General features: G+C 43.0%; 1 protein-coding gene across 2 annotated transcripts; it reads left to right on the forward strand.

Moving 5' to 3' along the window:
- Positions 1-27,524, forward strand: LOC139558961 (zinc fingers and homeoboxes protein 2-like). Of its 2 annotated transcripts, XM_071374500.1 has the most exons (4): positions 34-169; positions 9,431-9,566; positions 23,286-26,280; positions 26,574-27,524. In XM_071374500.1, exon 3 carries the CDS (start codon positions 23,455-23,457, stop codon positions 26,275-26,277), a length of 2,823 nt encoding a protein of 940 aa, XP_071230601.1. In that variant the 5' UTR covers positions 34-169; positions 9,431-9,566; positions 23,286-23,454; the 3' UTR covers positions 26,278-26,280; positions 26,574-27,524. The 2 variants fall into 2 exon arrangements, with proteins under 2 accessions (XP_071230602.1, XP_071230601.1); XM_071374501.1 differs by lacking the exon at positions 9,431-9,566 and having other exon boundaries at positions 1-169.
- Positions 27,525-27,639: the final 115 nt, after the last annotated feature.

The following is a 27,639-nucleotide window of genomic DNA, read 5'->3' on the forward strand; positions in this document are numbered from 1 at the left end:
GGTTTTTGTCGTAGATCTATGAACGTCGACCTTTTTTTTCCTACTGTTGTCTTTAGGTTATGCCAGAATCTTTAGAATTACCAGCGCTATATGCGCGTCACCACAGACTACTTAAAATTGGGAATTTTACTGCTAGTTTATCGTCCCAGCACCGACAGGCTCTAGGCAGGTAAGAATACTATATACCTTTTCAAGAATGGTGTAGAATATTGGACAAAACAAATTTCAAAGATTAAGTTATAACCGGTTTGGTAGCAAGCGAGACTAGCCGCCTGGCTTGCCCAGCTCGCGTGGCTGTGCTAGCGACGTCCCTTCCATCACTACTCGCGCGTTGTTGTCACACTTGATTTAGAATCAGCTTGGCATCAAATCATGCCAAGAAAACCTTAACGTCTAGTTTATTCTTTAACTAACTACATTAACTTGACGTTTAGGTAAATATACTTTTTTTTTTGTAAAAAAAATAGTTAGGCGTTTAACTTTTGTGCCCATTTGAAATGGGCACCTGAATGTATCGTTGCAAGACATTTAGCTTGCCGTGTCACCTAGCTGGCTAGCTAGTTTGCTAGTTCGCGACCCAGCTCACTTCTGTAGTTTGAAAACGTGTTAAAGACTCGTGCTTTAAAACTGCTTCACGAACTGGTTAGTTATAAATTGTCTGTTTTACATAGTTAAATAGTCCCATAATTATTTGAAGAGTTGGCCTACGTTTGTCGAGCTTGTTGACTAGTTTTGAGTTTATACTAGCTACTGGTAGCAAGCTATAGGACAGTAATGGGAACCATCCTACATATTAGACAGCCCAGCCATTGCCTTTATCTTATCACCGGCGAAACGTACCTAGCTAGCTATCTGAATATTTTCTCGTCTTTTGTCACGAAGTGCATTCGTTTTGTCTCACAAGTTAGTTTAATTGAACTAAAGTCATGTGTATGAAGAGGCACAATTAGGTAGCTAATTTAGTTATTGTAAATGTTAATTGTTGCTATATAGCTTTGTTTTTTGTTCCGTAGCTGGTTGACGCTAGCATGTTAGCAGCCTGGCTATAGCAGTTAGCCAGCCAGGCAGATAGGTTAAATGAGGTGAAGCCTTCCGCGGTATGGATTGGTGTTGGCACAGGCAGCGCGCGCGGCTATGCTGCCCAGTGACAGCAGTGTGGTAAGTTCCACCAGTAGTGGCGGACTGGGATAAGAATTCGGCCTTGGCATTTTATCCACACCAGCCTACATCACTGCCAACTCACCCCACCCCCCTGGTGGGCCACCAGCCATGCACACACACCACATACACCCTGACCCTACACACCCAATTTAGACACAGGCAGAAGTGCTGACACACAACATTGTCAGTTTACAGTACTGCATTTTTCAACCGTTGTTGTAGAAGTGACTGGGGAGACACTGTCCTCTTTTTCCTCTTTTTTTTTTTTTAAGAGGCTCATGTTTAAAATAAGTACTATATGTAAAAAATTAAATAAAAACAACTGGAGCATGCACTTCACAGATGGAGCTCAACCAGTGCGCAAACACCTTCCTGTTTCCCCTATGAGAAAGTTCCCTTTTGGCCTCCTATCGGCTCTGGATTTTGTTAATTTTATGACTTAATTTTATTTAGTCTCTTTTTAAATATATATATTTTAAATGTAACATTGCATGTCAAACAAGGTCATTTATATTTCTCTTGAATCTTGGAAAATACCCGCCCTCCTGCCTCAAGCGCGCACTCTCCTGACTTCTGCATGCTAGTGCCTTGTGCTGGCTATGGGTGCCGGGCAGTGATTTTGAATACTGGTAGGCTACATATGAGTTGGACCTGTAATGTTTGTAAAACTGTTATAGACGGAGAAGGGGGAAATTCAAGTGTTTTTAGTAAGAGGCAGATGTCAGCAGCAGAACAAACTCCAATCAAGTGAAAAACTAGCAGATTTACCTCATTATTAATTTGCTATCATCAGCTGATAGCCCCTTTTTTCTTGATGTCACTCATCTCATCTCTAGTTAGTAGCCTACTAGAAGTCACTAGCACTAGCTTCCTTATAATGAGTGATGAGTGTGTTGCAGAAAATAAATAGGCCAATGTTAAAAAAGAGGGGTGTCTTTTTTTTTCTTTTTGCACCTGCCCGCCCCCCATAGGTCTGTGCACGGCCCTACGCTAGAGATACAACTCAACACTATAACTGTGCCTCTGCCCTAGCCATTTTGTTTAACTCCCTGTTGCGCTGTCTATCTGTCTCAGCATCTTCTCTGTGTCACTCTGTGCTTCTTGTTCTCTCTCTGTCTGTCTGCTTAAGCCTTAAGTTATAAAAGCCAAGCCTACGACTTAAGCTATATTGCAAATCAGTGTCTGTCATATGTTCCTCTGAATCAACACCTATTACTATTAGAGAGTTCCAGACTAACATTTTCCCCTGGAGTCACTGGTGCCACTAACTTTTACTGTTGGTGACACCAGTCCATGATTTGGTTGGATCCAAATCATGAGTAATCATCTTTTAAAGTCATTCAGGGCTGGCCTGGGGAGGTTTTGGGAATTTCCTGGCCAGTCGATCATCCCTGTACACTGAACAAAAATAAAAACGCAGCAGGCAACAACTTCAACGATTTTACTGAGTTACAGTTCAAATAAGAAAATCAGTCAATTGAAATAAATTCATTAGGCCCTAATCTATGGATTTCACATGACTGGGAATACAGATATGCATCTGTTGCTCACAGATACCTTTAAAAAAAGTAGGGGCGTGGTTCAGAAAACCAGTCATTATGTGACCACCATTTGCCTCATGCAGCACGACATATTTCCTTTGCATTGAGTTGACCAGGCTGTTGATTGTGGCCTGTGGAATGTTGTCCCCCTCTGCTTCAATGGCTGTGCGAAGTTGCTGGGTATTGGTGGGATCTGGAACATGCTGTCGTACACGTCGATCCAGAGCATCCCAAACATGCTCAATGGGTGACATGTCTGGTGAGTATGCAGGCCATGGAAGAACTGGGACATTTTCAGCTTCCAGCAATTGTGTACTGATCCTTCCGACGTGGGCCCGTGCATTATCATGCTGAAACATGAGGTGATGGCGGCGGATGAATGGCACGACAATGGGCCTCAGGATCTTGTCACGGTATCTGTGCATTCAAATTGCCATCGATAAAATGCAATTGTGTTTCTTTGTCCGTAGCTTATGCCTGCCTGTACCATAACCTCACCATAGGGCACACTGTTCACAACATTGACATCGCCCATACAACGCCATACACGCTGTCTGCCATCTGCCTGGTACAGTTGAAACCGGGATTCATCCGTGAAGAGCACACTTCTCCAGTGTGCCAGTGGCCATCAAAGGAGAGCATTTGCCCACTGAAGTCTGTTACGACGCCGAACTGCAGCCATGTCTAGACCCTGGTGAGGACAACAAGCATGCAGATTTTCCCTGAGATGCCTGTCAGACGGTTTCTGATAAAACTGTGGGTTTGTACAACCAAATCATTTCTATCAGCTGACCGGGGGGCTGGTCTCAGACGAACCCGCTTGTGAAGAAGCCGGATGTGGTGGTCCTAGGCTGGCCTGGTTACACATGGTCTACGGTTGTGAGGCCGGTTAGACGTGCTGCTGAATTTTCTAAAACGGCGTTGAAGGTGGCTTATGGTAAAGAAATTAACATAAAATTCTCTGGCAACAGCTCTGATGTACATTCTTGCAGTCAGCATGCCAATTGCACGCTCCCGCAACTCGAGACATCAGTGGCATTGTGTTGTGTCCCCAGAACAAGATGCACCTGTGTAATAATCATGCTGTTGAATCAGCTTCGTGATATGCCACACCTGTCAGGTGGATGGATTATCTTGGCGAAGGAGGAATATTCACTAACAGGGATGTCAACAAATTTGTGCACAATATTTGAGAGAAATAAGCTATTTTTTGCATATGGAACATTTTTGGGATGTTTTATTTCAGCTCATGAAACATCGGACCAACACTTATTCACATGTTGAGTTTATAATTTTGTTCTGTATATTAATGCAATTTTTAATCTAAGCTATATAATTGATTAATAAACGGATGGATTCCTGAAGCTGTTCGTTGTGTTGATTATTTATTGCACGCTGCACACATACATCCAATAAATAATCTGTTGTGCAGAGAGTGCGCAGCTCTCAAACAGCTGGTTGTTATGTGGAGCAGCTCACTGAAGACCAATAGGGGTAGGAAAGATGTTTCAAGTCATCTACCAGTAAATGCAAAGTCAATAATGGGTATGCAAACCAGGTATTTCAAAAGTTCATAGTCTTGGTTGAATATATGCGATGCACAATTCAGTCATCATGGATTGGCATACATTGAAAATCAGACTTTTCCTCTAGGCTATTAGGTTCTTGAAAAGTCATTGAAATTATGATAGTATATTTATACCTTCTACTGCTCCAATATAATTATTCTGTGATTTAATTTCTGATCAGATTTTATGAGAGCTGTAGCCGCTTTCGTTTGTTTCCTGCCGTTTCAATTGAAGGGTGTTGTTAACCTAAAACCTTTTTTGCACTGTTGGTTAGAGCCTGTAAGTAAGCATTTCACTTTAAGGTCTACACCTGTTGTATTCGGCGCACGTGACAAATTAACGTTGATTTGAAAACTTTGATTTGATTTGTGTTGCACTTGTCTGTTGCGGTAAAACCACATGCGGTTATTAGGAGCAAGACAACATTGAATGTTGGCATCAACTTGATTTCCATACAAAGGGAACCTGGTTTTTGGTCACTTTCTCGTTTTAAAACATGATACAATAACTCTTCAACATCTCAAATGGTGAGACGATCTACCACGTGGACACTATCTACCACGTGTGTTTGTCGGGAGCATGCTGTCTATTTAGTCAGGCAATGGCCATCATTATTCTGACATTTTAGAATGTAAAAATAAGGTGAATGCCATTGGGTAGGGCTATAAAAAAAGATATATAATGTTAAATCCACTTATTGGATGTGTCCCTAATACTGCCCAATGGTGTGTGTGTGTATGTATATAGATGTTTCTGCCGAGATGCTCTTTTGAATTGAGCATCTTGGCAGAAACACCCCCTCCACTACCTTTGCTGCCACTGCTGAAGAAAATCCTAGGGGAAACAGAGGAACATCCACTGGTCTTGATGTACCTTTTGGTCATGACGTTAGTTAATGATGTCAGAGAAATCTAAAAGATTATCCCTGCTATAGGCTAGTCAGAGGGGAGCCGACATGTATCATACTGCCTTTTTCAGAATGACAATGCTCCTTTGACACAAGCACAACACAGAAGCTGATGTCACTCTGTGGAGTTCAATGCCCACAGCTCATTCTATTTTACTGATAAGGCTTACTGTATGGGAAGGTTTAGCTGGAAATGGTCAAACATGCTTTCCCGTTTGCGAGTAAACAAAGCACTAGGGTTGTCAGGCTCAGGCTACTTTTATGCTGTATCTCTAAGGCCCGCTTTGAATTATCGGTATCACTGTCCCTTCACTCAAAAGTAGGCTCAACACTCTTATAGCCATGGCCAGATATGGTAAGAGGCTAGTAGTAAGTCTACGTTGTTGTAGTTTGGTGTCATGTTTTGTAGCCTTAATTATGTAGGCCAAATAATAGAAATGTAAGGGTTCTTGACAGGACCCCATTTCCTTAAGCCATTGCAACATACCGTAGGCCTACACTGTTCTGTCACTCATTCCCCTTATTTCAATACAAGGTGTTAAACAAATCCATTCTGCTGAAAGATATTTCTAAAATGGCAACAATGTGGAGAAATTACAATTGGAGCTAGGCTGATTGCCGACTAGTTTTTAAAGCCTCGGAGTCTCTGTGCCCAAACAAAAAAGTAATGCCTGTCATTTCCAAGTATCGTGTTCCATGCGAGAGATTCTCGGTTCATGGATAAATTATGCAAAATGGTGTTAATCATTTTAAAATGTAATATTATGGTTATCAGTTACTTGTTAGTTTTGAGTGATATAAGTATTGTACTATTCTTATCAGTGGTGCTCAGCAATAATCAGAAAAACACTGATGCTTCCATTTTGTCTTCAGACTAGCCCTTACTGAATATTTTGCTGCAAAATCTGGTGCTACTTGATTTCTGGTTCCAGCTCAAGGAATTAATTCATCTGCATCTTATTTGAATTTCCTGCTTGCATAATTCTGGGTTAATGTGAGCTACAGATGGCTGCTTGGCAAGCATGCACTTGTGCCAAAAATGTGAAAGTCATGTGGTGCAAATACAAACAATGTGCTCCGACGCCCCCCCCCAAGCCCAAATTCGGCAGCTTGGTTCTTGCCCTCTTTCCTCCGCTGTGCCAGGCTTGCCTAATTTGGATTTTAACATGCATAGGCTACTCCATTTTGTAATAATCAGACCAAGCAAGGTGTAGTATACCTAGCCTGTAAATACACTACATGACCAAAAGTATGTGGACACCTGCTCATAAAACATCTCATTCCAAAATCATGGACATTAATATGGAGTTGCCTCCCCCCCCCTTGCTGCTGTAACAGCTTCAACTCTTCTGGGAAGGCTTTCCACTGAATGTTCCATTCAGCCACAAGCTTTAGTGATGATGGCCCTTTAGGCCTGGCTCACAGTCGGCGTTCCAATTCATCCCAAAGGTGTTCGATGGGGTTGAAGTCAGGACTCTGTGAAGGCCAGTCAAGTTCTTCCACACCCATCTTGACAAACCATTTCTGTATGGATCTCATTTTGTACACGGGGGCATTGTCATGCTGAAACAGGAAAGGGCCTTACCCAAACTCTTGCCACAAAGGTGGAAGCACAGAATCGTCTAGAATGTCATTGTATGCTGTTGCGTTAAGATTTCCCTTCACTGGAACTAAGGGGCCTAGCCTGAACCATGAAAACACCATTATTCCTCTTCCACCAAACTTTACAGTTGCCTCTATGCGTTGGGGCAGGTAGCGTTCTCCTGGCATCCGCCAAACCCAGATTAGTCCGTCGGACAACCAGATGGTGATTCATCGCTCCACTGCTCCAGAGTCCAATGGTGCTCGTCGTTGAAACCCATTTCACGAAGCCCCAGACGAACAGTTCTTGTGCTGTTGTTGCTTCCAGAGGCAGTTTGGAACTCAAATCAAATTGTCTGTCACATGCGCCGAATACAACAGGTGTAGACCTTACAGTGAAATGCTAACTTACAAGCCCTTAACCAACAATGCTTTAACACAAAATTTTCTTAAGTAAAAAAAAAAAAGGGGGAAATAAAAGTACCAACTAATTAAACAGCAGCAGTAAAATAACAATAGCGAGACTATATACAGGGGGTACCGGTACAGAGTCAATATGCGGGGGCACCGGTTAGTCGAGGTAGTATGTACACAAGTGACAATGCAACTCGGTAGTGATTGTTGCAACCGAGGACAGACGGTTTTTATGCGCTACACACTTGGCGGCCCCATTCTGTGAGCTTGTGTGGCCTACCACTTCGCGACTGAGCCGTTGTTGCTCCTAGACGTTTCCACATCACAATAACAGCACTTACAGTTGACCGAGGCAGCTCTAGAAGGGCAGAAATTTGAACTGACTTTTTGGAAAGGAGGCATCCTATGACGGTGCCATGTTGAAAGTCACTGAGCTCTTCAGTAATGCCATTCTACTGCCAGTGTTTGTCTATGGAGATTGCATGGCTGTGTGCTCGATTTTATAGACCTGTCAGCAAGGGGTGTGAATGAAATACTTTAGTACATATAATGTACTTCATAAGACTACGGCTCCCGAGTGGCGCAGTGGTCTAAGGCACTGGTTCGAATCCAGGCTGTATCACAACCGGCCGTGATTGGGAGTCCCATAGGACGGCGCACAATTGGCCCAGCGTCGTCGGGGTTTGACGGTGTAGGCCGTCATTTTAAATAAGAATTTGTTCTTAAATGACTTGCCTAGTTAAATAATTAAATGTAGAATATAGAATAGACAACTTCTGCATGCTGCATTAGATTAATATTTAATGCTCCAGGTAATGTATTTGCATTCAGTTCTCACTGAATCAAGTGTCTGTTTCTTTCCAGAGAGCTGCATGTGGGAGCTACTGTAGCCATGGAGTCTGTAGTGTAGAGCCATCTACCGCAGGTTCACAAACATCATTCATGGCATAGTTAGCCCTGTTTACAGAAAAAGAATCAGCTAGTCTGCTCACCCCCTTTGAATACCATAGTCCATTAATTGCCAGAACAAAAAAAATGCATATTGCGCATTGTGCTGATTTTTAAGATATGCAAAACATATGAAAATGTATTTCAGTGCATCTACATGACCATCTACATGACCTACTTGTTTATCAATACATTGAATGGGAGTAGTTGGTAGTTCTATGTGGCAACTACTTGCTACGGTTCTCATGTGGATGCTATGCTTTTGGTGACTAAGCAGCATTTTCAGGTGGACGGATGATGTTACTCCTGTGGGTTTAAGCTCCCTTGAAAGCCACGTTGTTGTACTCTGTCGTCTGTAGCGATGATCTCATCCTGAGAGGGAGCTTCTCAGTGGCTGTCTGGTTGTACTGTACAGTCTACAACCCCTTTCGTCACAAGTGCTGTATGTGGGGTGGATCATAGGCCGGAACAAAACCAGTATTGCGATATCGTTAGTATCGTGGCAAGGCAACAAAACATGAAGCAGATTTAACTTTTAGGAGAACTAATGTTGTAAACAAATCATTATGTTGTCATCCAGAGTCAGTTGTTTATTTTCCAAGCTATAGCACACAAAGTATTTAACATTCAGCAGGTATTTAAAGGACCAAATATTGGTCTGCTTCGTGTTTTAATTTTTCCCATGGAAAAAACATTGAGATACTGGTATCATCCTGGCCCTAGGTGGATGACTCCATTTTGTTAAGACGTTATGATGTTTTTGTTTGTCATAGATACCCTGTAACTTACAGTATATTTTCTAGAACATAGGCCTACATGTACTGTGTATTGTAATCGCTATCTTCGAACAAGCAGCAAAAACAAGATGGTTCCCTCCTAGTAGGATAATGTGGCTTGCTGCCTAGCACCATTTTACACACATTCCATCATCATCCCTTTAGGCTGATTTGTTTGTTATAAAACGGAACTTTCTGGTCCTGGTTTTATCCCACTCTTGCACACTCTTTAAAGTAGCCTAACTGTATCGACGATGAGTTTTAATTTGTAACAGCGTTCATTGACAAGTCGTAATGTGATTAATTCTAATAAGTGAAGCACAATGAAATGATACATCACAGGTGGTGTTTGTCATTCAAATAACCTTCCGAAGCTGTCTGTCTCTTTCTTTTGGAACATGTTTCCAAGGTAACAACCTTCTATTTTTCGGCAAACACAAAGCGGTGCGGTTTTCCGGGCCTTTGTGGGGCTCTGCCTCCGAGCTGCCCCCCCCCCGGCCATTCTCCGCTGCTGACATTCTTTTCTCGTCTCAGATTCCAGAAGAGGCTACCCAGAGTGCCGCTGGACCGGAGACCAAAGGAGAGCTGGAGAGGGAAGAGAGTGGAGGCGGAACTGGAGCCAGATAGGACACCTCCACCCAGGGAAGCCCCACCCTACTGCGGAAGTGCAGTGAGTACCTTTTCACCACGGGGCAACACTCAGGTGGGGGTGGGATGCACAGGGGGGAAACCGGTACCAGTCTAGTACAATTGTATTGGCTATGCTTGCTCAAATAGGCCCTCTTTAGACTTAGCAATTACAATCGGCTCTGCCTTTCATTGACATAAGATGAGCACTTTTCAATTTTATATATGACTCGTTTCAGGAAACTAGGTGTTTGTCACGTGTCACTACTTCCTAGGAGAGGCATTTAAATTTACTTTTTTTTATTTTTATCAAAATGCGTTTTTGGGCAGAAATGCCTTCTGGAACATGTGAACTTTCATTTGCCTTAATAACAATTTGTATGCCATCTGTAAATATTAATAAAATTGTTAAATTATGAGCCTAGTTGGTTTAGCCATAGATTGGTCTGCCATGTAGCGCGCTTCTGTCTATAACATGAGCTGGTCAGCATGTGTAGGTGGTCCTTTCTAACACAGCTTTTTTTTTAAATATCACGTAGTGGAACTGCAAAGGTGTTGCGCTCCACTTTCTGGAGGACCAAGTTTTGAAATCAGTACTGCCCCTGCAGCCATAAGAAGTTAGGGACTCTCAGACCATGAGAAACAAGATTCTCTGGTGTGATGAAACACAAAATGAACTCTTTGGCCTGAATGCCAACTGTCATGTCTGGAGGAAACCTGGCACCATCACTACGGTGAAGCATGGTGGTGGCAGCATCATGCTGTGGGGATGTTTTTCAGTGGCAGGGACTGGGAGACTAGTCAGGATCGAGGGAAAGATGAACGGAGAAAGTTAGAGAGATCCTTGATGAAAACCTGCTCCAGAGCCCTCAGGACCTCAGACTGGGGTGAGGTTCACCTTCCAACAGGACACTGACCTTAAGCACACAGCCAAGACAAAGCAGGAGTGGCTTCGGGACAAGTCTATGAATGTCCTTGAATGGCCTAGCCATAGCCCGGACTTGAACCCAATTGAACATTCCTGGAGACCTGAAAATAGCTGTGCAGAAATGCTCCCCATCCAACCTGACGGAGCTTGAGAGGATCTGCAGAGAAGAAATGGGAGAAATTCCCCAAATACAGGTGTGCCAAGCTTGTAGCATCATACCCAAGAAGACTTGAGGCTATACTGAGAAAAAGGTCTGAATACTTATGTAAATGAGATGTATATAAATTTGCGAACATTTCTAAAAACCTGTTTTTGCTTTGTCATTTTGGGGTATTATGAGTAGACTGATCAAGTAAAAAAATATATATATATTTTTAAATCAAATTTAGGATAAGGCTATAACGTAACAAAATGTGGAAAAAGTAAAGGGGTCTGAATACTTTCCAAAGGCACTGTAGCTGAAAACATTTTATCTTTAGTTTATTTGTCTTCATTATTACAAGAAAATAAACTCGCAACAAGATCCTTATTTACAAGTTAATGGCGAGCCAATTGCAGAAAATAGCTCACGATTGTGAGTGCGACGAAATAAAAGCAGGGCATTCTACCTGAGAATTTTAGAACTTTGACACGGTCTTTGTGGCCTAATGTCATATCCTATTTGACTTTAGTGCAGGTCATGTTCTTCACATTACTGTCTCTGGTAAACCCATACTACATCAAATCAAAGTTGATTTGTCACATGCAAAGGATACAGGTGTCGTGAAATGGTTACTTGCATAGTAGTCTTTTGTTTAGACATGTAGCTAGCTAGCTAAACAGTTATTTATTTTTACCCCTTTCCCCCCCCAATTTCGTGGTATCCAATTGGTAGTAGTTAGTCTTGTCTCATCGCTGCAACTCCTGTATGGACTCGGGAGAGGCGAAGGTCGAGAGCCATGCGTCCTCCAAAACACAACCTAACCAAGCCGCACTGCTTCTTGACACAACGCACATCCAACCCGGAAGCCAGCCGCACCAATGTGTCGGAGGAAACACCGTACACCTGGCGACCTGGTCAGCGTGCACTGCACCTGGCCTGCCACAGGAGTCGCTAGTGCGCGATGAGACAAGGATATCCCTGCAGGCCAAACACTCCCTAACCCGGACGACGCTGGGCCAATTTGTGCACCGCCCCATGGGCCTCCCGGTCACGGCCGGCTGCGACAGAGCCTGGGCTCGAACCCAGAATCTCTGGTGGCACAGGGTAGTAACCTTAGACCACTGCGTCACCCGGGAGGCCCCCTAGCTAGCTAAACAATTAACCAAAATCCCAACTCATAACGTTACTACCCTGCATGAATCTGCAGGTAGCTAACCAACCAGGTTCAATGTTTGCTAGGTAGCTAACATTACAACTAGTAACGCAAAGGCTCCGAGATGCGTGTTTGATCTGTGTAGCAATATTATTTGTAAGGTTAGCTAGCGAGCCAGCCAGCTAACGTTAGCTACCTAGCTAACATCACACTTTAGTTATTTTACCCTTATACAGTACCAGTCAAAAAAGTTTGGACACCTACTCATTCAAGCGTTTATTTTCTACATTGTAGAATAACAGTGAAGACATCAAAACGATCAAATAACACATATGGAATCATGTAGTAACCCAAAAAAAGTGTTAAATCAAAATATATTTTAGATTCTTGGCATTCTCTCAACCAGCTTCACCTGGAATGCTTTTCCAACAGTCTTGAAGGAATTCCCACATATGGTGAGCACTTGTTGGCTGCTTTTCCTTCTCTCTGCGGTCCAACTCATCCCAAACCATCACAATTGGATTGAGGTCGGGTGACAGTGGGGGCCAGGTCATCTGATGCAGCACTCCATCACTCTCATTCTTGGTCAAATAGCCCTTACACAGCCTGGAGGTGTGTTGGGTCATTGTCCTGTTGAAAAACAAAATGATAATCCCATTTACACCATCCCATCTGGTTTGGGTTATCGCTGTAGAATGCTGTGGTAGCCATGCTTGTCAAGTGTGCCTTGAAATCTGAATAAATCACTGACAATGTCAACAGCAAAGCACCCCCACAATCACACCTCCTCCTCCATGCTTCACAGAGGGAACCACACATGCAGAGATCATCCGTTCACCTGCGTCTTACAAAGACACGGCGGTTGGAACCAAAAATCTCAAATTTGCACTCATTCTACCAAAGGACAGTTTTCCACCGGTAAAATGTTCATTGCTCCTGTTTTTTTGGCCCAAGCAAGTCTTCTTCTTATTGGTGTCCCTTAGTAGTGGTTTATTTGCAGCAATTCGACCATGAAATCCTGATTCACGCAGTCTCCTCTGAACAGTTGATGTTGAGATGTGTCTTACTTGAACTCTGAAGCATTTATTTAGGCTGCAATTTGAGGTGCAGTAAACTCTAATGAACTTATCCTCTGTAGCAGAGGTAACTCTGGGTCTTCCTTTCCTGTGGCGGTCCTCATGACAGCCAGTTTCATAATAGCGCTTGGTTTTTGCGACTGCACTTGAAGAAACTTTCAAAGTTATAGAAATGCTTATTTGAGCTGTTCTTGCCATAATATGGACATGGTCTTCACCAAATAGGGCTATCTTCTGTATACGACCCATACCTTGTCACAATACAACTGATTGGCACACCTGTTAATTGAAATGCATTCCAGGTGACTACATCATGAAGCTGGTTGAGAGAGTGGCAAGAGTGTGCATAGCTGGCAAAGGGTGGCTACTTTAAGAAATTCAAAAATATATATATGTTGATTTGTTTAAGGTGCCTTTTGGCAAACTCCAAGCGAGCTGTCGTGCATTTTACTGAGGAGTTGCTTCCGTCTGGCCCCTCTACCACGAAGGCCTGATTGGTGGAGGGCTGCAGAGATGGTTGTCCTTCTGGAAGGTTCTCCCATCTCCACAGAGGAACTCTGGAGCTCTATCAGTGTGACCATCAGGTTTTTGGTCACCTCGCTGACCAAGGCCCATCTCCCCCGATTGCTCAGTTTGGCCAGGCGGCCAGGAAGAGTCTTGGTGGTTCCAAACTTCTTCCATTTAAGAATGATGGTCCACTGTGTTCTTGGGGACCTTCAGAGCTGCAGAAATGTTTTGCTACCCTTCCCCAAATCTGTGCCTAAACATAATAATAATTCCTTCAACCTCACGCCTTGGTTTTTGATCTGACATGCACTGTCAACTGTGGGACCTTATATAGACAGGTATGTGCCTTTCCAAATAATTTCCAGTCAGTTGAATTTACCACAGATGGACTCAAGTTAATTTTTGATGTATTTGCCAACATTTCGAGAGAAAAAAATACACTTTTTCGCTTTGTCATTATGGGGTATTGTGTATACATTGATGGGGGGGGGGTGTATTTAATCAATTTAAAGAATAAGGCTGTAACGTGGAAAAAGTGAAGGTCTGAATGCTTTCCAAATGCACTGTATATGCAACGATTCAGAAGCTTGTCGTAATTTGAAAATCTAACATTTTCCATTCAGCAAACTAAACACAATGCACATCACAAAGTTGATTACTAGCTACTAATGCTAACTAGCATAGTTAACGTTAGCCTGCTGCTTTAATCTTCTTAGTCATGCATTGAATAGGGCAGGCTATTTATTCTAATACATAACTATCAAACTACATTCTAACAGAGTGGGGTCAAAAAGAGGTTTAGGTGGTGGGTGTGACGGGAGGGGTATGGCAATGGGCGTGGTCGGTGCGGCTGAATTTATATATCATTTTAGAGGCCCCCGTATTGGCGGTGTAGAGACATTTTAGCATTTTAAGCCAATTTTTCCTGCAATTCTACAAATGTATCCATTGAGCTGAGAGATGTTTACAGTGTTACATCTAATTTCCTGCAATTCTACACATATTGCCATGGACCAGAGAGAAAATGTTGCGGTTTTAAAGCTAATTTACTGCGATTCTACGTATTCTGGCATGGAGCTGAGAGAATTTGGCAGTTTTTAAAGCAAATTTCCACTGATTCTATGCATTTAGCCCATAGCTCAAACATGATAACAATATAAACTGCCAAATTCATTGTTTTGGGAATTTTCAATTCTCCCTGACTGTCTAGCATTTTATTTTGTAATTGTTAGTTCTCAACGATGATAGTATTTTAAAATATTTACAATACCGTTCAAAAGTTTGTCACTTAAATGTCCTTGTTTTTGAAAGAAAAGCACTTTTTTTGTCCATTTAAAAAAACATCAAATTGATCTGAAATACAGTGTAGACATTGTTAATGTTGTAAATGACTATTTTAGCTGGAAATGTCTTTTTTTTAATAATTTATGGAATATCTACATAGGCGTACAGAGGCCCATTATCAGCAACCATCACTCCTGTGTTCCAATGGCACGTTGTGTTAGCTAATCCAAGTTTATCATTTTAAAAGGCTAATTGATCATTAGAAAACCCTTTTGCAATTATGTTAGCACAGCTGAAAACTGTCCTTATTAAAGAAGCAATAAAACTGGCCTTTAGACTAGTTGAGTATCTGGAGTGATGTAACGTGGAAATTTGTGGGTTCAATTACAGGCTCAAAATGGCCAGAAACAAAACTTTCTTCTCAAACTCGTCAGTCTATTCGTGTTCTGCGAAATTAAGGCTATTCCATGCGAGAAATTGCCAAGAAACTGAAGATCTCGTACAATGCTGTGTACTACTCCCTTCACAGAACAGTGCAAACTGGTCTAACCAGACTAGAAAGAGGAGTGGGAGGCCCCGGTGCACATCTGAGCAAGAGGACAAGTACATTAGTGTCTAGTTTGAGAAACAGACGCCTCACAAGTCCTCAACTGGCAGCTTCATTAAATAGTACCCGCAAAACACCAGTCTCAACGTCAACTGTGAAGAAGTGACTCCGGGATGCTGGCCTTCTAGGCAGAGTTGCAAAGAAAAGCCATATCTCAGACTGGCCAATAAAAATAAAATATTAAGATAGGCAAAAGAACAGACACTGGACAGAGGAAGATTGGGGGGGTGTTATGTGGACAGACTAATCTAAGTTTGAGGTGTTCGGATCACAAAGAAGAACATTCATGGGATGCAGAAAAAATGTAAGATGCTGGAGGAGTGCTTGACGCCATCTGTCAAGCATGGTGGAGGCAATGTGATGGTCTGGGGGTGCTTTGGTGGTGGTAAAGTGGGAGATTTGTACAGGGTTAAAGGGATCTTAAAGGAAGGCTATCACCATACCCTGTGGACAGTTCTTAATTGGAGCCAATTTCCTCCTACAACAGGACAATGACCCAAAGCACAGCTCCAAACTGCAATAACTATTTAGGGAAGAAGCAGAGCTCGTATTCTGTCTATTGGAGTGACCAGCACAGTCACCTGATCTCAACCCTATTGAGCTGTTGTGGGAGCAGCTTGACCGTATAGTACGTAAGAAGTGCCCATCAAGCCAATCCAACTTGTGGGAGGTGCTTCAGGAAGCATGGGGTGAAATCTCTTCAGATTACCTCAACAAATGGACAACTAGAATGCCAAAGGTCTGCAAGGCTGTAATTGCTGCAAATGGAGGATTTTTTGACGAAAGCAAAGTTTGAAGGACACAATTATTTCAATAAAAAAATCATTATTTATAACCTTGTCAATGTCTTGACTATTCATTTTGCAACTAATTTCAAGTGACCCAAAATTTGTGTGTCCATTGTATTTTCTACATACTTTCTATTTATTTTTTGTCATTTAAGTGAACACAGTGTTTTTCCATCCCGAGAAGAAGAAAAAAAATTATTGGACTGAGGTGGCCTGAGAAGGAAAAAAAAAAAAAGCCTAGGTTTCCCACCCGAAGATTTCAATAACAGAAAAATCCCTGTGATGGTTAGTCAGATGGTTGAACATGCAGCAAAGGGAATTTCAGTGTTACCTCTAGAATACTGTACACAGTAATCACTACACACATGGATGACATTTTTCAGTAATTTCTTTCAAGATGAATGTGTCTCAAAGGGTTCATTCAGGGTTTATTAAAGTGTAGTAGATGCTTCATTAACCTCAAATTTGACAACACCATACTATAAATAATAATTTTTGGTACATTTAAGTGAATATTGTGTCTGGAATTAATGGGCCGCGTAACAAATTGCACTTTTCAATATTTATTTGAATGTTGGAGCGAGACCCATCTGGGGTTTGTTTATTTGTGCAATGGCGTGTCACCAAGGGTCATGACAGTCTTTGATCCGTCTCACACTTCACTACGTTAGTTCTCCTCGACCTCCGCCATTAAAACAGTTCACCCAAGTGATGTATCCTACCCTGCCAGTGGTAATAGAATAATTCATATCTGTCAAGAAAACAGTGATTCTGGTGCAGATTTAGACTAGGTCATTCAACAGCTTCACATACAACCATGAAGAATGCCCAATGTTAAAAGCCATGCAAGGAACTGCAATGTAAACACTCACACATAATGTATATCTCATACCTGATGACAAGCACACCTTAATGGCAGATGCTCTCCCCAATGTGTTCTCTGGCATCAAGTGATCTATGTCATTCTCCTTGAATCTCACCTGTGTGCTTGTCCTTGGTACATGGGAGGCTTAATTCAACTCCCATACTTTGTTTGCCTATGTTTAACCATATTTTTGGCTGCTCTCATAATTCACTTACACCTTGCGTGGACAGTGTTAGAAACTTGATCTCGCATGTATCCTACATGCATACATTGTTGGATGAACATTATATTTCAGACATATCAGTCTCCTTCATTAGTCTATAAAGACAAAAAGACCTGCCAGGAAAATCTGTCCCTGTTATTTTTATTTTTATACAGTTTTGTGGTATCCAATCGGTAGTTAGTCTTGTCTTATCGCTGCAACTCCTGTACGGACTTGGGAGAGGCGAAGGTCGAGAGCCGTGCGTCCTCCGAAGCTTCTTGACACAGTGCCTGCCCACTTAACCCGTAAGCCAGCCGCACCAATGTGTCGGAGGAAACACCGTACACCTGGCTACCGTGTCAGCATGCACTGCGCCCGGCCCGACACAGGAGTCGCTGCGCGATGGGACAAGGACATCCCTGCCAGCCAAACCCTCCCCTAACCTGGACGACGCTGGGCCAATTGTGCGCCGCTCCATTGGGTCTCCCGGTCGCGGCCAGCTGCGACACAGCCTGGACTCGAACCCAGAATCGCTAGTTGCACTGCGATGCAGTGCTTTAGACCACTGCGCCACTCAGGAGGCCCCTTGCTACGAGTTCTGATACCGTTTTACTCCCTAGACCATGTCTGGCAAAATATACGTATTTGCTGTCGAACAACAGCCGAAAACTCTGCCCACTCCTTCCGCCTTGTCTCCATCAGACCCCCTTGTCCCCCTCTCTCTCTCCCCCCAGACATCCCCTCTAAACTCTCTGGGAAAGAAGCCATGGAGTCTGCCGCTCCACTGGCTCCAGTTCCTGCTGGACATCCCCACATGTAGAGAAGCAGCTGGCTACCACACAGAGTGATTCAGCACACACCCCTTCCAGCGCGTGCTCTCTCTCAACACACACACACACACGAGTGCCTCTCCGCTACGTAGCCCTTTTCCCAGTCTGTTTGCACTTACAAATGAATGGTTTCTCCACCACAGATTACAGCATCACACTGTAATGGGCTAATGTATTGTTTCATAACTTTTCATAAGCAAGCTCCAAATTTGAGTGGGTTGACGTTTTAGCCTTTCATCCGCAGGTCAGTGGTCAGCACAGAACTGTTTACTGCGTTTTTGCCATTGTTTAGTGACCACAAACCCTGCTTTACCACAATGTAAGGATCAATTGTTTCTTTGTTTGCAGGGGTGTAAGCAGGAAAGCATGAATTTCTTCTTTTTTTTGCAGTTTTCCATATCGGAGCTTAAACAAGCAGCACAGAATGTGCAGCCAAACTATTTTCCTGCTTGGCTGGTGTTTTTGAAATAAACGTCTTTTAATGTGTGGAGTTTGCGGACAAGATGGAGTCCTCAGTTCTCTGAGAACAGCAGTCCCTGTGGATGTCATGTGGTCTGGTCCTTTTTATTCACAGGTGGGCGGGACGGGATTCTGCCTAAACGGTTCTAATCCTTTGTCTGTTCGTGTGTGTTTGGCTGTGGTTGTGTTTGTACTTTTCATTTCAAAGACTAAGTTTAGAGATTGTCTCTTAGATCATAAAAACGTCAAACATCAGTTTGTGATATAGTCGCAGGAGAATAAATGTGAAGAAACACAAGGGACAAGAAGCAATAGGAATATTAATCACAATTGTTGGCCAAAAAATTGACAGTTACACTCCGAACCAAAATATAAATGAATGTCCTTCAACAGTATAAAAAAAGAAGCCCCTCGCATCGCTGAATTTAATCGGAACGAAACAATTTCCATCAAAAGGTCTTGGAGTAGATTGAATCACTCTTATCTCCGGTTTGGCGGTTTCCATAGCAACATGCCAGTCCCATGGCCGTCTGAAGAGAATTCACCCCTGTAGCCTGGACCCAAATCTGCCATCAAAGTTTCAGGGGCATCAATCTGAGCATAACGATTGAACATGGTAAGAGTTGTTTGGAATGAACCCTTGCACAATGATGCTACTACGATCTTTTCCCTACCATTATATGGATATGTCCCCCCAAAAAATAACATTTTCTAGGGGAAATACTTATCTAGTAGCAAGTTAAAAAATGTGTTTTATTACATCCCTATATAATAGTATGGAATAGCCTACACAATTTGTGTGGTGTACATTGTATGACTGCATTTGTTTTGTATCATTTGTTGTGTGTTGTATTTATTGACTTGTAGCACATTGGTTTTGTAAGAATTTTAAGACACTATATATACAAAAGTATGTTGAGACCCCTTCAAATTAGTGGATTTGGCTATTTCAGCCACACCCGTTGCTGACAGGTGTGTAAAATTGAGCACACAGCCATGCAATCTCCATAGACAAACATTGGCAGTAGAATGGTCTTACTGAAGAGAATGCCACCTTTCCAGCAAGTCAGTTCGTCAAATTTCTGCCCTGCTAGATCTGCTGTTTTTGTGAAGTAGAAAGGTCTAGGAGCAACAACAGCTCACCTGCAAAGTGGTAAGCCACACAAGCTGAAAGAATGGGACCGCTGAAGTGCACTGCGCTTAAAAATTTCCTTGATTGCAACACTCACTACTGAGTTCCAAACTACCTCTGGAAGCAATGTCAGCACGAGCTGTTCGTCGGGAGCTTCATGAAATGGGTTTCCATAGTCGAGCACCCATGGTCAAAGCGAGGTCCATACAGAAATGGTTTGTCGATTGGTGTGTAAGAACTTGACTGGCCTGCACAGAGCCCTGACTGCAACCCCATCGAACACCTTTGGAAAGAATTGGAATGGCGACTGCGAGCCAGGCTTAATCGTCCAACATCAGTGCCCGACCTTACTAATGGCTGAATGGAAGCAAGTTTCCGCAGCAATGTTCCAACATCTTTTGGAAAGCCTTCCCAGAAGTGGAGGCTGTTTTTATAGCAGCGAGGGGGGGGGACCAACTCCATATTAATGCCCATGATTTTGGAATGAGATGTTCGGCGAGCTGGTGTCCACACACTTTTGGTCATGTAGTGTATGTTGTACAGTTCTACACTGAAGATATTAAACCGACCTATGTTGCCAAAGACAACAGCACAGTGCATAACTTCCCATGAGCTATTCCCCTAAAAGGTAACGGTCTAACCACTTCAATTAGGCTACACTGACTTACGAAACACCAAAGGGGGACTAATGCGATAACGTCTGTTGTCTCCATGCAGAACTGATAAGGTATTAAAGGGCGGCCTGATGAGATTTAAATTAATTCTGTGCTCATTCAAATTTTCCTGTCTCATTGAGATGAGCTGCTGTATTATTTGGGTTTAGTTTCCTCTCACTGGCAAAGCACTTCTTAACAAAACGTTTAACCAAATGGAGCAAGATTTAGCCAATGAGCTTAGATTTAACATGCTTTTGAAATCAGACCCATGCAATGTTTCCTCAGTGCACTGCACTATTTGAAGACTTTGATATTGAATGTCAGTCAGTCACCACCTTTTGATCTGGAAATGACTCTACAGGGGGAAAAGAGAACATGATCCTTTCTAGAACTACTTGTTTGGATTGCATGATGCTGAATGAACTCGGCTATCGGTGTTTGAGGACAACAAATGAAAACCTGTTTTCATTTGAGAGAGAAAATGATGCTTCATTGTCTTTAGGGGGTGTAGTCTAAAATCCTACAGGTATCCTTACTGGTGTTAATATTCCGAGGATATAATCATAGTAAATAGGAAGTTCCTTTTTGTGTTAGTAATTAGCTTACAGTCTGATCACAAATACCGTTATCCAGTTGTAGAATTGGTTTGGACCCTACATAACATGCTCAGTCTCTTGTTTTTCTCTGTCCCCTCTTCTCCCCTCTTACTTTCTCTCTCTGTTGTGATGGAGAGCTGACTGCGGGGCAGGGCTGTGTGTATGTGACTCAGTAGAGGCTGCCTCAGGGGTTTTACCCAGTCGGCTCTGGCTGCACAGGACATTGATCATCCACGATGATTCATTGCATTTGTTCTCTCAACTGGCACCGGAGGAGTTCCCTGCACCACTTAGGAATCTTCAGCACCCTTTTGCACTGTATAGATCCCTGAACATCCCTGGCATATGTCACTGTCAGTCTTCTTTAGAGGGAATTGCCTTGATTTTAGGCAGTCGGTGTTGCCACCATTTATGAAGTGAGTTAATCTGCCAGTATGCACAGATGAGGTTTAAGTCATATCCCAGGCAGTCTGGAGGCCGGCTTATGTCCCCCCTTGGCTGACTGGCACTTTGAGAGTTACCCGAGGACACGAGACAGACAGGCTCATGCATGTTTGATCAGCCCAGTCCTGCTGCCTCCGTGGCGTGGTGAAGGCCTGCCCAGGCGAGCATCACTGATCAGCCGGAACGGATCGTCCCGACGGGGTTTGCAGAGGACCCTTCGCCACACGCTGTTCACTGTGGCTGGCCCGAGCTCTGCTCGACAGCAAGCCCTCCTCGCCTAATTAGCACCTGTGAGAAGAAATCGTTAATATGCAGCGGTGAGGTAGCAGAAGGGCACCTCGCTGTCTCTGCTGTTGCCATAGTGACACCATGGAAATTAAGGCAGTCTTAATTTTGTACGTTTTATAAGGAGCCACTGAATCTATTTCATTTAGGAAGGAGGACGTGCCCATAAAATACGAATATAAGAATTATTTATTAATCTTTGAGTTTATTATTCAGTTCTGTGCAATATGGGCATGAAAAATAAAGTTTGAGTAGAATTCAGCCTGCCTTGATGAGGCTGAATAATGTTTGAGGCAAGTGTGTTTGAATAATCTTCCATATTTTAAGGAGAATCTTTTGTGGTCATGCCATAGACTGTTGTTCAGGTAGAAGTGACGAGATGCATGGCATGTTGCATTCTTAAACTGCAAGTAAACATGATCCCTGCAGCCCAGCATGTTGACAGACATAGAGTGGAGGATACTGTTGCCAAGCTTTTTATACAATATTACTTTGATTACAGAATATTGGCCTAGAGCTGTCAGTTTTGCTTTAAAAACATGCTGTGTTTTTCTGCGTCACATCAGCCGTCACATCAGTCAATACTGTATGCAAACTTCAGGAAGGAAGTCATATGGTCAATTTCTTGGTGAGTCATGTGCCTTTAGGCACATTGACACTATGTAGCCTATTTACTGTTTCAGGCCCTGTGTGGATAATGAATGATTGATTAATGAATGCTTTTTAGACACGCGTCTCATGGTGCTAATGAATATTTAACATGGTTGTTTTCCTACAGAGCATAGTCATGCTATTTTCAGACTGGTGTTGAAAGTTTTAGGCGTCTTTTAAGTTGAATATTTTAAACTAGATGTAAAGTTTGTCAAGACAGACTTAGGTATGCAATTGATAAAACCACGCTGTGGCATAATGATACTTTTGTCTATTAACCTGAACAAAAAACGTTCGCGGTTTTGCTAGGGGCAATTAAATTTGTTGGTTGTAATAAAATATACTATAGGCCTAATTAATGTTATTTAGTTACTGTAGGCTAGCTTGGGTAGAACCATTGCATGTAGCCTACAAATTTAATTAAAATGATAAAGCTACAAGTTCAATAACTTAAAATGGCTAATACACTAAGGTTTCGGATACTGTCATTATTAGATAAGTAAGTTGTCTTAGATTTGACTTCTCTCCCTCCCCCCCCCCCATCACAAGTCTCACTCAGGCCCTGCCCTAGTTTTTCTGCTTTGTGCTAACATTGGCGCACATGTTACGCTTCAGAATGCCTGAATATGACTCTTTCGGCACTCAAAAACGTTTGATTTTGTGTGAATGTCAGAAGAGTCTACCATAAAATGACACAAGGATATTCTTTGAAGTTACACTTTGTATTGAAAGTCACACCTCAGCACTGCAGTTTAGGCCCACTCTCTGTAGATATTTAATGATATGTAGAATTTATAGAGCTATTGTATAGCTGTAGTTTTGAACTAGTTTTACAAGAGTGAGATTAGAAGGTGATGTCAGGGCCAATCTGCATTGCTATATACATTTTTGGACTTATCAATGAATGATATGTACTCATTTGATTCATGAAGAATATAACTTATAAATACTTCATGAACTTAGTTTAACTAACTTTTACTGTCGTACCCCAACATAACCCAAAATATAAGCTTGTTAACTCCAATGTTTGTATACAAAGTAAATTTAAACAAACACTGTATAGCCTCAAAACATGTCTAAAACTATAATTTTGATGTCCGCTTTTTTGAACTGCGGATTGCCCCTTTAACATTTCATTTTTTCCACTTTTATTCCAGGTGAATGCCATCTGTGATGAACTCTAATGAAGCCGCACACGGGAGCTGACGGCCAGTCAGCAGGAGACACCACTGCAAACCCAGGACAGTAGTGGAGCAGGGTCTTCCTCAAACACTGGAGTCTTACCCTCCCCTTGACCCAAATAACATCCCATAGCAGTCACCAGCAATGTCCAGACGCAGGAAATCCTCCACCCCCTGCATGATCCGGGTAAGTGACATGATGGAGCAGGATGACTCGGAAGAAATGGAAGTGTCCACTGACATTGTGACTAAAAATGGGTCTTCAGAGTCTGTTGAAAATCAAGACCAGACATTACAAGACACTATAGAAGCAAAGGTTGTGGCGGAAGCTGATCCTATGCCCCGGCGGAGGCAGCATGGAGGTTATGAGTGCAAATACTGTACCTTCTCCACCCAGAACCTGAATGACTTTAAAGAGCACGTAGACTCCAGTCACCCCAATGTTATACTCAACCCCCTCTACCTGTGTGCCGTGTGCAACTTCAGCACCAAAAAGTTTGACTCTCTAACAGACCACAATGAGACCCAACACCCTGGAGAGACCAACTTCAAGTTCAAGAGGGTAAAAGTAAGTAACCAGACCATCTTGGAGCAGACAATCGAAGGCAAGACCAATTCAGTTGTCTGCGATACTGCAGACGGACAAGGTGGTAACGGCTTTGTCACTTTTCCGCCGAGAAAACCAACTACGGTGAAGAACAGCAAGCCAAAAATGGACAACATACAGTCCCTCTACCAAGGGAATGATTTGGAGAACCCATTGGAAAACCTTATCCCAAAAGATCAAATCACACCTGTGAACATAAACGGCACGATGATCATCCCTGAACCAACGATCATTCAAGGGCTCTCATATGTAATGCCATTACTCCAACGACCACCCAACTTCAGTTCTGTACCAACAATTGCTGTTCCTCTGAACTCCACCCAATATAATACTTCATTGGACAATAATACAACCCTAATGACATCGTTTAACAAATTCCCTTACCCAACCCATGCTGAGCTGTCCTGGCTCACTGCTGCGTCCAAGCACCCAGAAGAGCAAATAAAGGTGTGGTTCACTACCCAACGGCTAAAGCAAGGCATCACCTGGTCACCAGAGGAAGTTGAGGAAGCCAGGAAGAAAATGTTCAATGGCTCCATCCCACCCATGCATCAGACTTTCACCGTTCTGCCTACCCCAATCTCTCAGCATGCCAAAGCCACCCAGCCCCTTATTCAGACTAGCTTTGGGCAGTCTAGTCTAGTACTGACAAGTATTGCTAATGGATCAACCATGACCTGTGCTCCTGTTGCAGTGACTGTAGCCAGTTATGTGCAACCTCTCAAGCGACCCCTGACAACTCCTTCATTCGCCCCAGATTTAAAGCGCCCCATGGCGGCCCCTGCAGAAGACCCAAAAGAGAAGATACTAATGGCCCCTCCTCCAGTTCCCCGAAAAGAGAAACTTCACATGGCCCCACCCCCAGTCCCACCTGAACTGAAGAGATCTGTAGCACTTCCTATTATTGCCTCTGAGATGAAGAGGTCCTCGGCAGCACCTCTCATGGCATCTAAAGGAAAACTGTCCATGGCACCTCCACATGTGAACCCCAAAAACAAGCTGCCAATGGCACCTTCTCCAGTCTTCCCCGAGATGAAGAGACCTATTGTGTCCCCTATTGTCGCCCCTCAATTCAAGAGTTACATGCTGCCTCCTTCATTAGTCTCTAAAGACAAGCTTCCGATCACCCACTCTCTATTGGCTTTAGACTTAAAGTTACCAATCTCACACCCTCTCATTGCCCCTCAAGTGAGGAGGCCAACCATAATCAAGTCAGCACGGACTTCCCTTAAGGGCCCGTTCCAGCTCCCTAGCCTTTGCCCAGACAGCAAGAAAACAAAAGTGCAAATAACAGAGCTGAAAGCCGGATATATCAGAGGACGTCTCTCAGAGGACAAAGTGCTCACCCCTCTTGGGGAAGCCAATGGTGTCTCTCGAGGGGATGCAAAGTGGGTTCATGACCAAGGGCCTCATGCAGACAACGGCATTCTACAGTTGGACAATGAGCTAGCATCGAAGCCAGAGCAGCAAAAATCAGTCCCCACTCAATTTCCACTCTTGGAGAGAATGAAAGGAAAGACCTCTGAGCAGCTGAAGATTCTAGAAGAGAACTTCCAGAGAAACAGCTCTCCAACATACAATGACGTTGACAATCTGGTAAATGCATCCCGACTGTCACGGGAGGAAATTGACAGTTGGTTTTTAGAGCGCCGCGCGCTGCGTGACAACCTTGACCAAGCCCTTCTAAACTCCATGGACTCAAAGAGACTGTACATTGATAAGCGGCAGCAACAACATGGACCGCTGAATGGTGTGTGTAAACAAGGTGGCCATCCAAGAAGCTCTCCCCTTGCCATCATTGCCCCAACCACCACTTGCTCAGTGCCTCTAGACAGCAAATCCTTGGGGCTTCTCAAGGATGTTTTTGCACAAACTCAGTGGCCTTCCCCTGAAGAATACAATCAGCTTGAGGACCAGACAGGCCTGGCTCGCACAGAAATCGTCCGCTGGTTCAAGGACAGCAGGTCAGCCCTGAAGAGTGGGACCTTGGAGTGGATGGAGCTTTTCCATAAACTGAACAGCAGTGGGCAAAATGGCGAGGGGGCGCTACTGAGCACAGAGAATGCTTTCAGCATAATCAAGCGCTACCAGGAAGTAAAAGCACCCAAGGTGGAGGATATTGGGAGGCTAGCAGAGCATGCCAGTCTTGGCAGCCAAGAGATCAAAGAATGGTTTGCTGGAAAATTTAAACAAAACACATCTGATGGCAGCCGGAATGGTGGCCAAAATGGAGGCTTTCGAGAGGGGTTCGGGAGCTGGATGGATGAAACCAAGGGGATGGATGCACTCATGGGTGCTAAGGAACTGGTCTCGGACAAAGACAGGGTGATGGAGGATGCTTCTGGAAGGGTGACTGGATAAAGGGTAAGAAAGTGTATCAAACTTGATTAAATAACATTTCCAAAACATAGAAATCAGTCTCTTACTAATAGATGTCTGGGAGTAGTCACAGGTTTTATAGAATGGCGCATGTTTTTTACCATAGTAGCTGCATTTCACAACATGTCCTAGTTACCAATGGGACCAAGGCATTGAAAGCCCTGACTGTTGGCAGTAGAATAGCTTTTTAATCCCTTTTGGGAATTATCAGAGCTCTTGTGAAAGTGTTATTCCAACTGTGTAAAATGTAATGACTGGACAATTTTTCTTCCTTGCAGGTGAGAAAAGTTGCCACTCAGTTGCACACAGGAGCTGAGAAGAAAAGGAAAGAGTTTAATTATTGAATATTGTATTTTCTGAACAAATTATTTCTTGCTTGTTCCATCCCAGTTTGTGCCCAACATTTCCTCAAGGTTGAGCTAACTTCGTAGAACGTTTAAAAAGAAACATGGTGGTAATGTTGTGCGTGATTTAGGATGAAGTAGAAGACACAGAGCACTGAATGTGTGCCTGAAGCACTGACCAGGTGGTGATCGTAGAGTGCCAAAGCTGGATTTGCTGCATTATTACACTTTTAAAAAAAGGTTATTGTAAATATTTGTTCTGTATTGCTACAGATTTGTAAAATTTTGGGGGAATTTTGTTACATTTTATAATGGGAGCAACTCGCCCCTTTTTTTCGCTCCAGTTGGTCTTAGTGGTCTGTCTTACATTTTGTAATGAAACACAATGAACCACTACAATTGTTGGCAATACTTCAGTCAGTTTTCTAATGCTGAACTTCCGTTGCAGTTCCCTCTTGTCATGTGGACTTACTTCACATCAAATCAAACTATTTACTGTTCTGAAGTGCTATTTTTGGCCTCAAAGTCAACCTGCACTCTTGTAAGGAACATGCTTGTTTGACCATGTGATGTTGTGGACCTACGTTAGAGGAAAAGAACGGTCAGTGGCAAAACCAGAAAGAAATAATCACATTGAAACAAATCCAGAATCATGCTGCCTGCATCATATTCTAATATCTTTCTCTATTTGATTTATTTGTTGTTTCTGCAGATGAACATACACATGTGTAATAGCCTTTATACATACATGTTGGCTTAATAGAATTAGTGCTAGTTCCATTCAGACAGTAGAAACAAACCAATACAAACTCTTTATGTACTGCTTCTGCCGTAGTGTCATGGTCAAGACATATACTGTATCAATAAATACTGTATTTATTCCAAGGTCCTGCTTACTCTTTTCAAAAACCAGTTGTCTGCTGTAATCTAATAAAACAGAAGCCTTTTTTTAAAGGTAGCAGACAGTGTTTACTCTTTGTCATATGTATGCAGCAAGTCA

Source organism: Salvelinus alpinus, chromosome 29 (genome assembly GCF_045679555.1).
Source record: "Salvelinus alpinus chromosome 29, SLU_Salpinus.1, whole genome shotgun sequence".
In the NCBI taxonomy this organism is placed as follows: domain Eukaryota; kingdom Metazoa; phylum Chordata; class Actinopteri; order Salmoniformes; family Salmonidae; genus Salvelinus; species Salvelinus alpinus.

Excerpts from the sequence above, each read along its gene's own strand:
- LOC139558961 (XM_071374501.1), top strand. The coding sequence starts at position 23,455 with ATGTCCAGACGCAGGAAATCCTCCACCCCCTGCATGATCCGGGTAAGT.